At 37.0% G+C, this 14,949-nt stretch overlaps 1 protein-coding gene across 4 annotated transcripts in view; it reads right to left on the reverse strand.

Moving 5' to 3' along the window:
• The window catches only part of ADK (adenosine kinase), a 570,201-nt gene that overhangs the window by 302,256 nt on the left and 252,996 nt on the right, over window positions 1-14,949 (reverse strand). For all 4 annotated transcript variants that reach the window (XM_054503670.2, XM_054503668.2, XM_054503669.2 and 1 more), the window contains exon 6: window positions 11,754-11,862. In XM_054503670.2, coding sequence (XP_054359645.1) covers window positions 11,754-11,862 — 109 coding nt within the window. The remainder of the gene's footprint in view (window positions 1-11,753; window positions 11,863-14,949) is intronic.

Below are 14,949 nucleotides of genomic sequence, written 5' to 3' on the forward strand. Positions count from 1 at the left end.
TCTATTAGGTTACCATTACAAAACAACTTAATTCACTTTCACTGAAACTTTCTCAAATCTTTTCATGACAGAGCAAATACTAGATGGCACGTTCTAAATTCTGAGCATGAAATTTTGAGTAATCTTTTTAAATTTCTAGTCACGTTTTAGTGTAACCATATCTTTTGGTAAATACTGCCAAAAGATAACCAAATCCTAAAAAAATAGAAATTATTTATTTAATTATAAATTCATTCTAACTTGTTAATTCAACGGACACAAATCACATTACTGACACGTAAAATTTCAAACAAATGATTTCTTAGATGAGATTTCTTATAATTTATCACATTACCTAATTTTAAGGGCTTTATTGCTTTTAGATTACTGATAAAGATATTTAATTGTAACTGAGTATAAATGAAAGTTTTACTAAGAAAAATTGTTACTCATGGCATAGGTATGAAAAACCTATAGGGCAAACAAAGCAGGAGATGTAAAATGTAAACATTTGGTAGTGATTTTTACTTGCCTTTAATATACATATACTTCTGTTTCTTTGTAAGTATGAATTCTATTGCTTACCATCAAGGCTGTACATTTCTTCATACCATGTTTCTTGTACTGACCTATAATCATACTTCCCTTATTCCAGAAGCAAACATTAGTGACATTTGAAAACTCCACCCTCACAAAAACCACATTCTCCAAAGTAGTAAAATTCTAGGCTGAAAACAGATATAAGTGGTCAAGACAGAGTTATAAATAAATGAAGAGAGGAAAAGAGAAGACCTGTAATAAGACGCAGGAACTGAAAAAATAATTTAAAAAATAAAATAGGCATGAGTGCTAAAGGAAAACTCACCGCAAGTCTCATACTCTCACAAAATTATTGACAAGATATGACTTATTATTCTTTCACTTATAGTGTTTAATTTCTAATCCATGAAACAGGGTACAAATTTGGCTGACCTTGTTTATGCAGGGTAAGTCACAAGGTACTGAAAGTTTGTTAAAATCTATTTCTTAAAAATCTTTTTAATATCTAAAGTTTAAAAATTTCCCCATAATAAGCCTAAACTTTCAAGGTGATTAGTTCTTTACAGTGTTATTTCAAACTTGGAACCTTTTTTCCTATCATAAAGAGATGTTATTTGAAATAATGCATAGATTTCTAAACAAAATCCTACTGTACTCACAATGTAATCCAAACACTATGCAGAGGTGACTAAGAAATTTAAAAAATTACAAAACTAGTAATTACACATAGATGAACAACCATATCTTACCTGAGAGCTTTCACATTTATTTTTAAGCGATAAAATGGTATCTAGAACATTTTATAGAATCTAGAATAATATTTGAGGGAATTTTGACATTAAATCAACCTGAAGATGAATTTAAGATTACAACTGATACTATAACAATATGAATTTGAATTCTGCAGGTCAACCTATACATAGATTTTCTTCTGCCTCTGCCAACCTCTGAGACATGAAGACCAATCCCTCCTCCTCTTCTTCTTCCCCTCCTCAGCCCACTCAACATGAAGATGACTAAGATAAAGACCTTTATGATGATCCATTTCCACTTAATGAATAATAATATATTTTCATTCCATATGATATTATAGCATTATTTTTTCCTTAGCTTAATTTATTGTAAGAATACAGAATATAATACATATACAAAATACGTGTTAATCAACTACGTTATCAGTAAGGCTTCCAATTAACTACTATTAGTAGTTAAGTTTTTGAGGAGGTAAAAGTTGTATGCGGATTTTCAAAGGGGTCAGTGCCCAGAACCCTCACATTGTTCAAGGGTCTACTGTACTTTCTCACCACAACTTGGAATTTCTGCTTTTACTCTAATATTCCCCATAACACATTTATCAGTGATGGTTATGATCATTTTCTGACACTCCAATAGGTCTCAAGTAAAGGAGAAACAATATTTGGGGACAAGAAAGTTAACTGGGAATGAAATCTATAGTTTAAAATGAATACATTGTTTGAGGAAAACTCAATACAGAATTCGCATAGAGATAAATCATAGTTACTATCAAATTCAAATTCAGGCTGGGGCGGTGGCTCATGCTTGTAATCCCAGCATTTTGGGAGTCCAAGGCGGGTGGATCACTTGAGGTCAGGAGTTCAAGACCAGCCTAGCCAAAATGGTGAAACCTCATCTCAACTAAAAAAAAAAAAAAAAAAAAAAAAAAATACAAAACTCAGCCAGGTGTGGTGGTAGGTGCCTGTAATCCCAGCTACTGGGTAGGCTGACGCAGGAGAATCATTCAAACCCAGGAGATGGAGGTTGCAGTGAGCCGAGATTGTGTCACTGCACTCCAGCCTGGGCAACAGACCGAGACTCAAATCCAAATAAAAAAATTAGGCAACCTTGAAAAAAAAAGCGAGTTACCTGAAAAAGGGAAAAACCAAAATCAACCTAGAGATTTGCGCTTCCAGCCACTATGAAGGACCGGGGAGTAGATTTATATTCCCATCTTAAACAACTAACAATGAACAAAATATATGAAAACACAATTTTCAGGATAATAATCAAAGAAGGGGCACAATAAGATAAGTGCTACAATTACTCAAACTTACACCTTGAATAGAGTTCCCAGGCTGCAGAGCAGGAAGGAAGAACCTAAATAGAGTCAAGTAGTTTCCATTCAGGGAGGCCAAGCTGGCTACCACATGCTGGGGCACAGTACTGGAGAGGAGAGAGCTGCTTGGAGAAGAAAGAGGTGGAAAGTGAGAACTCGAGATATGCAAGGGATTCCTTTGGAGTCTTCAGTACACATGTATGAGGAAACAACCAATATCCAGGTAATCAGGAAAAACCAATACCGAGGTAATCAGATAAAAAAAAGTGACAGAATTAGTAGACATGGATATTAAAACAATTGTTATAACAACATTCCATAAACACATGACAACATAAGCATACTATGTAGAGAAGATATGGCATGAGTAAAAGAGGTCCAAATCAAAGTTCAAGAGATGAAAACTATAATGTCAGAGATAAAATGTCAACTGGATGAGATTAATGGCAGATTAAACATTGTAGATGAAATAATTAGTAAACTTCAGAGTAATAGAAATTATTCAAGGCCGGACGTGGCGGCTCATGCCTGCAATCCCAGCAATTTGGGAGGTCGAGACAGGCAGATCGCTTGAGTTCAGGAGTTTGAGACCAGCCTGAGCAACACAGCAAAACCTGTCTGTAGAAAAAATACAAAAACTAGCCAGGCATGGTGGTGCACTCCTGTAGTTCCAGCTACTTGGGAGGCTGAGGCGGGGGTTGCATTGACCCAATATTGTGCCACTGCACTCCAGCTTGGGCGACAGAATGAGAACTTGTCTGAAAAAAAAAAAAAAGAAAGAGGCCGGGCATGGTGGCCCATGCCTGTAATCCCAGCACTTTGGGAGGCCGAGGCAAGCGGATCATGAGGTCAGGAGTTCAGGACCAGCCTAAACAATATGGTGAAAACCCATCTCTAGTAAAAATACAAAAATTAGCCGGGTGTGGTGAGGCGTGCCTGTAGTCTCAGCTACTCGGGAGGCTGAGGCAGGAGAATCACTTGAACCCAGGAGGCGGGGGTTGCAGTGAGCCAAGACTGCACCACTGCACTCCAGCCTGGGTGACAGAGCAAGACTTCATCTCAAAAAATAAAAATAAAAATAAAAAAGAAAAGAAAAAATAGGGGAGAGAGTAATTATTCAAAATGAAGAAGAGATAGAAAAACAAAAATATTGAAAACAGAATCACTGAGACATGGGTCAACTACAAGTGGCTTCTTCTTCTTCCTCTTATTATTATTATTATTTTAATCGGAGTCCCAAAGGTAGATGGAGGTGGAAAGGGAAAATTTATCATAAAATAATTTCCAAAGTGAATGAAACTATAACAAACCCCAACCACACAAAATATAAAACTATGCCAAGGTACATCATAATAAAATTGTTTAAAATCAGTGATAAACATCTTAAAAGCAGACAGAGGAGGTTAAAAGACATATTAGGTAAGCAGGAACAATTATAAGAATGGCAGCAGGCTTCCTTTCAAAAACAATGCAAAGCAGAAGACAGTAGAGGAACAGAAACTAGATTTACTCCCTATCATGAAACAACAATAGCAAAACTAGAAACAATGCAAGAAACAATGGTTTTTAATACACTGGACATCAAGAATAAAAAATACGGATCTCTGAGAGATGGGAAACAATGGAGGTCAGCCATATGACTACAGCAGTTTATTGCAAGAGTTTCCAGAATATGGTATAAGGAGGAGAACTATAGTAGATTCCAGTGAGTTGAGGAAATACAACTGAGAGTCTGGGAATTTCAGAGCAGTTAAGAGTTGAAAGACCACAATATCAGAGAACAGAAAGATTTACAGAGAAACCTGGAATTCTGTAGAGGGTCTTTTCTTAAGGTCAGTACCTGGGAAGGAAACATCCAAAAGTATTAAGAGGAAAAAAAAAATAGAGGGAACAGTACCTGAGGCACATACACATTTGGAAATAGTGGCTGTTTCCAAGACCTAGAGCAGAAAAACTCACCATTTTTCTCATCAAAGTCTCCAACGTTTTTGGCACCAGGGACTAGTTTTGTGGAAGACAATTTTTCCACGGACAGGGGTAGGAGGCATGGTTTCAGGATGAAACTGTTGCACCTCAGATCATCAGGCATTAATTAGATTCTCATAAGACGCATACAACCTAGATCCCTCGCTTGTGCAGTTCAAAATAGGATTTGCATCCCTATAAGAATCCTCTGCTGGGTGCAGCACACCAACATGGCACATGTATACATATGTAACAAACCTGCACGTTGTGCACATGTACCCTAAAACTTAAAGTATAATAATAATAAAATTTTTAAAAAATGAATGGGAAAGATTTCATTAAGAGTCCAGAGTGTATAGTTATACATTAACCTAAAATGAATAAAATTAGATTTTTCACATTTGAAAAAAAAAAAAAAAAAAAGAATCCTCCGCTGATGTGATAGGAGGTGGAGCTCAGGTGGTAATGCTTGGTGGCCTGCTACTCACCTCCTGCTGTGTGGCCTGGTTCCTAACAGGAACTGATACAGTTGCAGTACCAGGGATTAGGGACCCCTTAGTGCTCTGTGCCATGGAGTACTAAGAAAAGTCTTGCCCCAATAGTAAGAAATATTTAACTTTATTTATTTGATGAGATTAATAACAGTTCAGGTATTACAGAAGAAGATATTAGTGAAATGGAAGGCACAGCAAAGGAGGCATCCAAAATAAAACATAGAGAAAGAGACAAAATAAAAAAAGAGTGTCAGTGAGCTATGAGACAACTTCAAGTGGCCTAAAAGGGTCAGAAAACCAATTTGAAGATGTATAATGGCTGCAAATACACCAAACATAATAAAAACTAAAAACCGATAGCTCTAAGAAGTTAAACAAAACCCACGCACAAGAAACATGAAGAAGAATACACTAAGGCCCATCATAACTGATCAAAATGAGTAATTTTCTGTGTGTGTGTATTTTTTGTAAGGATGGGGTCTCACTATGTTGCCTAGGTTAATCTTGATCTCCAAGCCTCAAAAGCCATCCTCCCATCTTGACCTCCCAAAGCACTGGGATTACAGGTGTGAGCCACTGCACCTGGTCTCATATGGAAAATCTTAAAAGCAACAAAATTTGGGGAATGGGGGATGTGAAATATTGAAGAACAAAAGAATGTCAGATTTCTTATCAAGAACTATGCAAGTAAGATGGCAATGGGATAACATTTTTCATGTACTGAAAAACTGTCAAACTAGAACTATGTATCTGGCATAAATGTCTTTCAAAAATGAAGGTGAAATAAAGATGTTTTCAAACATACAAAAGCTGAAAGAATTTATTACCAACAGATCCAAACACAAGAGATGTTAAAGAATGCCCTTTAGGCAGAAGGAAAATGATACCAGATGGAAATCTAATTCTAACCAAAAGGAATAAAGAGAACTAGAAATGATAAATACCTGAGTAAAAATATGAACTTTTTCTTATTAAGTCTTTAAAAATATATATTTGACAATTTAAACAAAAATAGCAGCAAAGTTACGATGTTTATAATATATATGTAGAAGTAAAATGTATGTATTGTAAGTTGTGAGACATATATTAACAAAGCTGATAAAAACAAAAACAAAAACAATTAGGCTAGGCGTGGTGTCTCATACCTGTAATCCCAGCACTTTGGGAGGCCAAGGTGTGTGGATCACGAGGTCAGGAGATTGAGACCATCCTGGCTAACATGGTGAAACCCCGTCTCTACTAAAAACACAAAAAATTAGATGGGCATGGTGGTGGGCACGTGTAGTCCTAGCTACTTGGGAGGCTGAGGCAATGAGAATGGTGTGAACCCAGGAGGCGGAGGTTGCAGTGGGCAGAGATTGCACCACTGCACTCCAGCCTGGACGACACAGCAAGACTCCGTCTCAAAACAAAACAAAACAAAAAAAGGAATAGGAACAGCTCCAGTCTACAGCTCCCAGTGTGAGTGATGCAGAAGACGGGTGATTTCTGCATTTCCAACTGAGGTACCAGGTTCATCTCACTGGGGCTTGTAGGACAGTGGATGCAGCCCACGGAGTGTGAGCCGAAGCAGGGCGGGGCATCGCTTCACCTGGGAAGTGCAAGAGGTTGGGAAATTCCATTTCCTAGCCAAGGGAAGCCATGACGGACGGTACCTGGAAAATCAGGACACTCTCACCCTAATACTGCGCTTTTCCAACAGCCTTAGCAAACGGCACACCAGGAGATTATATCCCGTGCCTGGCTGGGAGGGTCCCACGCCCATGGAACCTTGCTCACTGCTAGCACAGCAGTCCGAGATCAAACTGCAGGGCAGCAGCGAGGCTGGGGGAGGGGTGCCCACCATTGCTGAGGTTTGAGTAGGTAAACAAAGCAGCCAGGAAGCTCGAACTAGGTGGAACCCACAGCAGCTCAAGGAGGCCTGCCTGCCTCTGTAGACTCCATCTCTGGGGGCAGGGCATAGCTGAATAAAAGGCAGCAGAAACTTCTGTAGACTTAAACGTCCCTGTCTGACAGCTTTGGAGAGAGTAGTGGTTCTCCCAGCACGAAGTTTGAGATCTGAGAACGGACAGACTGCCTCCTCAAGTGGGTCCCTGATCCCTGAGTAACCTAACTGAGAGATACCTCCCAGTAGGGGCTGACAGACACCTCATACAACTGGGTGCCCCTCTGAGACGAAGCTTCCAGAGGAAGGATCAGGCAGCAACATTTGCTGTTCTGCAATATTTGCTGTTCCGCAGCCTCTGCTGGTGATAGCCAGGCAAACAGGGTCTGGAGTGGACCTCCAGCAAACTCCAACAGACCTGCAGCTGAGGATCCTGACTGTTAGAAGGAAAAGTAACAAACAGAAAGGACATCCACACCAAAACCCTATCTGTAGGTCACCATCATCAAAGACCAAACTAGATAAAACCACAAAGATGGGGAGAAACCAGAGCAGAAAAGCTGAAAATTCAAAAAATCAGAGCGCCTCTTCTCCTCCAAAGGAACACAGCTACTCGCCAGCAACAGAACACAGCTGGATGGAGAATGACTTTGACGAGCTGACAGAAGGCTTCAAAAGATAGGTAATAACAAACTTCTCTGAGCTAAAGGAGGATGTTCGAACCCATCTCAAAGAAGCTAAAAACTTTGAAAAAAGATTAGACGAATGGCTAACTAGAATAAACAGCATGGAGAAGACCTTAAATGACCTGATGGAGCTGAAAACCATGGCACGAGAACTACGTGACACATGCACAAGCTTCAGTAGCTGATTCGATCAAGTGGAAGAAAGGGTATCAGTGATTGAAGATCAAATGAATGAAATGAAGCAAGAAGAGTAGTTTACAGAAAAATAAAGAGTAAAAAGAAACGAACAAAGCCTCCAAGAAATATGGGACTATGTGAAAAGACCAAATCTACATCTGATTGGTGTACCTGAAAGTGACGGGGAGAATGGAACCAAGTTGGAAAACGCTCTGCAGGATATTATTCAGGAGAACGTCCCCAACCTAGCAAGGCAGGCCAACATTCAAATTCAGGAAATACACAGAACGCCACAAAGATACTCCTTGAGAAGAGCATAATTGTCAGATTCACCAAAGCTGAAATGAAGGAAAAAATGTTAAGGGCAGCCCGAGAGAAAGGTTGGGTTACTCACAAAGGGAAGCCCATCAGACTAACAGCAGATCTCTCTGCAGACACTCTACAAGCTGGAAGAGAGTGGGGACCAATATTCAACATTCTTAAAGAAAAGAATTTTCAACCCAGAAATTCATATCAAGCCAAACTAAGCTTCATAAGTGAAGGAGAAATAAAATACTTTACAGACAAGCAAATGCTCAGAGATTTTGTCACCACCAGGCCTGCCTTACAAGAGCTCCTGAAGGAAGCACTAAACATGGAAAGGAACAACAGGTACCAGCCACTGCAAAAACATGCTAAATTGTAAAGACCATCGATGCTAGGAAGAAACTGCATCCACTAACCAGCAAAATAACCAGCTAACATCATAATGACAGGATCAAATTCACACATAACAATATTAACCTTAAATGTAAATGGGCTAAACGCCCCAATTAAAAGACACAGACTGGCAAATTGGATAGAGTCAAGAAGACCCATCAATGTGCTGTATTCAGGAAACCCATCTCACATGCAGAGACACACATAGGCTCAAAATAAAGGGATGGAGGAAGATCTACCAAGCAAATGGAAAACAAAAAAAAGCAGGGGTTGCAATCCTAGTCTCTGATAAAACAGACTTTAAACCAACAAAGATCAAAAGAGATAAAGAAGGCCATTACAAAATGGTAAAGGGATCAATGCAACAAGAAGAGCTAACTATCCTAAATATATATGCACCCAATACAGGAGCACCCAGATTCATAAAGCACCCAATACAGGAGCACCCAGATTCATAAAGCAAGTCCTTAGAGACCTACTTGTTGCCCAAGCTGGACTCGATCTCCTGGCCAAAAGCAATCCACTGGCTTTGGCCTCCCAAAGCACTGGGACTACAGGCATAAATCACTATGCCAGGAAATATTATTTCTTAAGTGAGAAAAAACAGATATATCCCAATCTGATTCTAAGGTGAAGAGAACCTGAGACTTATGTTTTCGAAAACATAATTACCTAGTCACCATAACCAGTAGTCCCTAATTACCTGCTAACAAAGAATCTGAGAAGCTGGTTTAAACATGGAAAAACTGAGTTTATGTGGCATAAAATGAGACATTTATTATGAAAGGTAAAAAATAAATTTTAAAAGATGTTGACACTGTATTTAAACCAAAAGAGGATGCTGGTGTATCCATATTCAATTTTAGCTTTTCAATCAGGAAGGTTTCCAGTGTGAACTTACTCAGTAAATTATATGGTGAAGAAAATGAAGAAGAAGGTTTGCAATTTTCTTAGTATTCATGAAACACTGCTAGTTTAGAGAATAGTGTGAAGAAGCAAAGCCGAGTATATAGATCTGGTTTAGCTTATGTGATGCAGACAGATGTTTTAGTTATGGAAATTTGTTGAATAGATAAACTGAGTTGCTTCCTTAGATCAAAAACATTTTAGAATTAAAGAGCCCCCAGAACTTTAACTTCTTAAACCTCATTAGTTTATGATGATAATGTAATGAGACTGCTGACCTCATAGAACCAGAAAGTATGGGGCAGCCCACTTAATTTATGGTTTGACCATATGCTAAGAAAAAACTAGACTAGACTACACATCATTTCGGAATGCTCTGAAATCAAAGGGAATTACAGATTTGCAAAACCTGCAGTGTCTTTGTGGAAATAACATTGTATTTCAAAAGGAAGTTTACAGATTTCAATGAATACGAATTATGCTCTTAGTTATTCACCAAGTAAATATTTGTTGAATGTTCACTAAGAATATACAGCATCCCAGGTATTCAATATGAGTCTACTATTTTCAGAACTATTTTGGAATAAGCCAAGCCATGAGAAGAGTGTAGATTTACCTGGCAATGTAAGAGATCATTCTTTTTATGAAACTGCTGAAACAGAAGCTACAAGCTAACACTTGTATCACAGATAACAACTGAAATCCATTTTGTTATTTCTTCTGGCTGAATACACCACCCAAATCTCAAAAATAATATCATTTGCCTTATTAATTTCACCAAAGCTGATCACTTTATGTTGTACAAAATTGCACATAAGTATAAATATTTAATACTACTATAAAACTCCATTCACCCAAATATGGCTAGATACAATATAGTGTATAAATGCTAAAACTAGGAGTTGTCTGCAAGTTGAATCTATACTTTCATAAAAGTTCCATTCACCCAAAGTTGGCTAGACGTGTTATACTGTATAATCATTACAACTATGAGTTGTTTGCAAGTTGGCTCACAATTCAGGATTGAACAACTATATATTGAAACATAGAAGACTGTAATTGTCAAGTTAAATATACTTTTTCATCAGAATACACTGTCTCATTTCATAGTCAACAAGTATATATAAATTATGCCAAACTCTAAACATGGTGCTTTTTGAAAATCAGACTTTCAAGTGTAAGATGGTTTGAAATAGTACATAAATCCCCTCTAAAGAATCACACTACAAGAAATATAGTATCAAGATTTGAAAAATGGAATGAACATGAGACCAATTTGAGAAATAAAATGAAATGGAAATAATAAAGGGGTAAAATTTTTACTTCTTGAAATTTTTTCTCACATACTGGCAGAAAAGATAGCATAACTTTCCATTATATCATCTTCTCAATGTAAGCATTTATTCGACAGTTATAAAGGGGTAGGATTTGGTATACAGAGGAATCAATAACAATGTTGTAAAGCCTAGAACAGTGCACACAAACATGCTGTAGGAGACATTAACATTAGACTGAAAGAAATAATTATATTTTCAATAAACATGTTCCTCCTAGTAGGATAATCAATTTTTTACCCATCTTACCAGCTATTTCACAGAGCTCAGGTAGTGAAATGGCAGCAGCTGTTATACCAAAACCATATATTACATGCATACGAGATGCTTTTAATTTTTCATAGGTATCTACTTATTTGTGTAAAGCCACATTTAACACATATTAAATAAAAACAAGGTGATCATGGGGTGATTAATTCAGAATTTTTAGTACAGTCCTATTTTAGAAATAAATTCTTAACCAATTATTTTTGTGTCAGAAGACTTAATAATTCAAATTACACCCTGCCCTTATTCCCAGATTTAAGAGATTTGTCACGATTAATGTTTCTGAAATATTAAATTAAGAGGTGTCATGGTAATTACTATGGAATAAGTAGCAATTAAGTTTTTTAAGCAATTCAGCTCAAACTATTTGCAGTGCATATTTATACTACTAATATTTTTCTGCACAACGCAAGTTGCCTACAAATGTAAGATGTAAGTTTGTAGAATTATTTTAAAATATATTAGGAAACTGATTTAATATAGAATTCTGCGCTTGGTTGGGAAGCACCTATGCATAATATATCCAAAAATAGGTAGACATGAAAATAAATAATACAAATTATGTTACCCATAGAAAGATAATGATTTCTGTTCTAAATTCACAATAGTGAATCTAACATATGCTTTGAGAGAGGTAAATAATTTGCAGGGTAAATAAAAGATAATTATTTTAAAATATATATCAGACAACAACTATAATCCATCATGTAAATATGTACCAGAGATTTGAATTAGGTAAGTACTTACTGCTATATAACAAACTCTTGCTTTTTCTACCAGCATCCAGTTTTTCTCCAGATCAAGATGTTTTTCTTTTTTATAACAATTGGCAGCAGCAAGATTAGCTACGAGGGACCTAAAACAACCAAAGAATAAGCAAGTAATATTATAGTCAAACTTAGCATATATTTCTATAGATAATTACCAATATTTTTTGCAAAGTTTAAAATTTACATTTTAATTAATACTTCAAAACTAATGTTATTGATTTTTAAATAAATATAAATACTAATTTTGTTTTGAGAACTTTCTGAGGCATCTATGATAATTTTTGTTCTAAACAACACCTGGTATTTTGAGAAAGAAACTGGCATTTAAGTTGCCTTTTGATAGTAAAATAGGACCTACTTTTTACACCTTAATAGTTCAAAATACAGTTAAGAAATAAGGCTAACTCATTATATAAAAAGAAATCTATGCAACTAAAAACATTTTTTATAGTAGAAAAATATCTTTATAAAAATAAATATCAACATACTATAATTGTCTATTTAATCAAAAGCTTTAAAAGCCAAGTATGGAATTAATTTAATAAAAGACACTTATACATGTAGACCATATTCACTAAGAGGAATTAATTTGTAAACCATTACATTCTAAGGACAGAAATCAATTAGAATTGTTTTCTATAGTTGAAAAGTCCCCTGACTAGTTCAGTTTTAGAAATGGAATATCTAAGCAGGATACTGCATTTAAAATCTTGCTACAGGTTGGGTGCAGTAGCTTAAAGCTGAAATCCCAGCTCTTTCAGAGGCCAAGGCGGGAGGATTGCTTGATGCCAGGAGTTTGAGGTCAGCCTGGGCAACACAGCCGGATCCCGTCTCTACAAAATAATTTTAAAAATTAGCTGGGGGTAGTGGTACACACTTATAGTCCTAGGGACTCAGGAAGCTGACGTGGGAGGATTGCTTGAGCCCAGGAGTTTGAGGCTGCAATGAGCTATGATCATGCCACTGCACTCCAGCCTAGGCAACAAGGCAAAATCACATCTCTAAAAAATAAATAAATAAATAAAATCCTGCTACAAGTGTCACTTGGCCTGTTTAATTAAAAATAAATACAATAATTATTTACATTATAAATAAAAATACTTTCCTTCCTCATACTGCTCCAGAATTTAAAAAATTACTTGCCAATTTTTCTCTTTTTCTAATTCAATTGTAACAGTTATAGCTTACAAAAAAATCTTATCATTTCAGACTTTGGTAATATGTTCGATTACACTGTTCAAAAAAAACCCTCAATTCTCTTCCAAAACGTATATCCACTCATCCATCTACCAATTTACTACTAAAGGATACATCTGTTTATGTTCAAGTAAATGAAGGAAAGAAGGAGTAATATGCATCAACATATTCATATACAAAATAACTATATTACAAACTTAAGAAAATTTAGACCTAATTTATAAAAATACTTTAGTAATTATGACTTTAGGAAAATTTTGACAAAATGGCTACCAAATAAAAGCAAACATTTCTGGTACCAGATACTAAACTCTATTCTGATAATAAAACTACTTTTTGATGGGAAACTACACAGTTTCTCCAAAAGAAAAATAAAAGTATACTTTTTTTTTTTTTCAGATGGAGTTTCGTTCTTGTTGCCCAGGCTAGAGAAGAGCAATGGCTCCGTCTTGGCTCACTGCAACCTCCGCCTCTGGGTTCAAGCAATTCTCTTGCCTCAGTCTCCCAAGTAGCTGGGATTACAAGTGCCCGCCATGATGCTCGGCTAATTTTTTTGTATTTTTAGTAGAGGTAGGGTTTCACCATGTTGGCCAGGCTGGTCTCGAACTCCTGGCCTCAAATGATCCACCCGCCTCGGCCTCCCAAAGTGCTGGGATTACAGGCATGAGCTGCCATGCCTGACCAGAAAAATATGAGTATTCTTATTATCCCAATGTATTTGATTCTGACTTTGAAGAGGAAGAACCTGGATCAAGAAAGATACTGCATTACCCAAACACTTCGATTTCTGAAATTTTTTGTTTTGTTTTCTGTTTTTGAGACAGGGGCTCACTCTTTTGCCGAGACGGAAGTGCAGTGGGTAGCATGACCCCAGTCCACTGCAGCCTCAATCTCCTGGGCTCAAGCAATCCTTCCACCTCAGCCTCCCGAGCAGTGGGGACCACAGGTACACGCCACCATCCCCAGCTAATTTTTGTATTTTTTGTAGAGATGGAGTTTCACCACGTTGCCCAGGCTGGTCTTAAGCCTGAGCTCAAGTGATCAGCCTACTCCAGTCTCCTAAAGTGTTAGGATTACAAGGTGTGACCACCACACCCGGCCAATTTCTGAGTTTTTGATAGTGGCAGCAAAGGTTACTGGACGTATCCAAAACAATTGATCCAAATGTATTAGCTTCCAGAATTTAGATACTGAAGATTTCTCCCCAATTTTTGATTCCCATATCATCTCAACAATATCACTATAACCATAAAATTAGTATAAAAGTTAAGTTTTTGACATCTAGAAGATCTAATATTATCATAAGTGTTCTCTCTCTCTCTTTGGTTTTGAGACAGAATCTTGCTCTGTTGCCCAGGCTGGAGTGCAGTAGCACGATCTCAGCTCACTGCAACCTCCACCTCCCAGGTTCAAGCAATTCTCCTACTTTCGTCTCCCAAGTAGCTGGGATTACAGGTGCACATCTGGCTAATTTCTGTATTTTTAGTAGAGACAGAGTTTCACCATGTTGGCCAGGCTGGTCTCGAACTCCTGACCTCAGGTGATTCACCTTGGCCTCCCAAAGTGCTGGGATTACAGGCATGAGCCACCGCACCCAGCCATAACTGTTCTTTAAGACAGCAATTTAGCATACTAAAACAATTTAGTAATTTTATTGTAGCCTAAGTGATATCAGAAGAAAATTTGACCTACTTCTCACTAATGGGAAAACTTTGCACCTACAGATTAAGGCTGGTCTTGGGAAAACTAAGGGCAAAGGTCTAAACAAACATATTTCAACATTTTTAGTTGTTTTTTTTAATCCTTGAATCCCATATTTCAATGTTTACTGTAATCTTAAAACCATAAAGTTCTCCTGTATATAAAAAACAAAATTAAAGGAAAGATCTGATAATGCCTTTCATACCCTAATAATTTTTGAATATTGTATTTTGGTTATTTAGTAAATACTGTGTTTATTGATCTCCAGTCTCCAG

This window comes from Pongo pygmaeus, chromosome 8 (genome assembly GCF_028885625.2).
Source record: "Pongo pygmaeus isolate AG05252 chromosome 8, NHGRI_mPonPyg2-v2.0_pri, whole genome shotgun sequence".
NCBI lineage: Eukaryota > Metazoa > Chordata > Mammalia > Primates > Hominidae > Pongo > Pongo pygmaeus.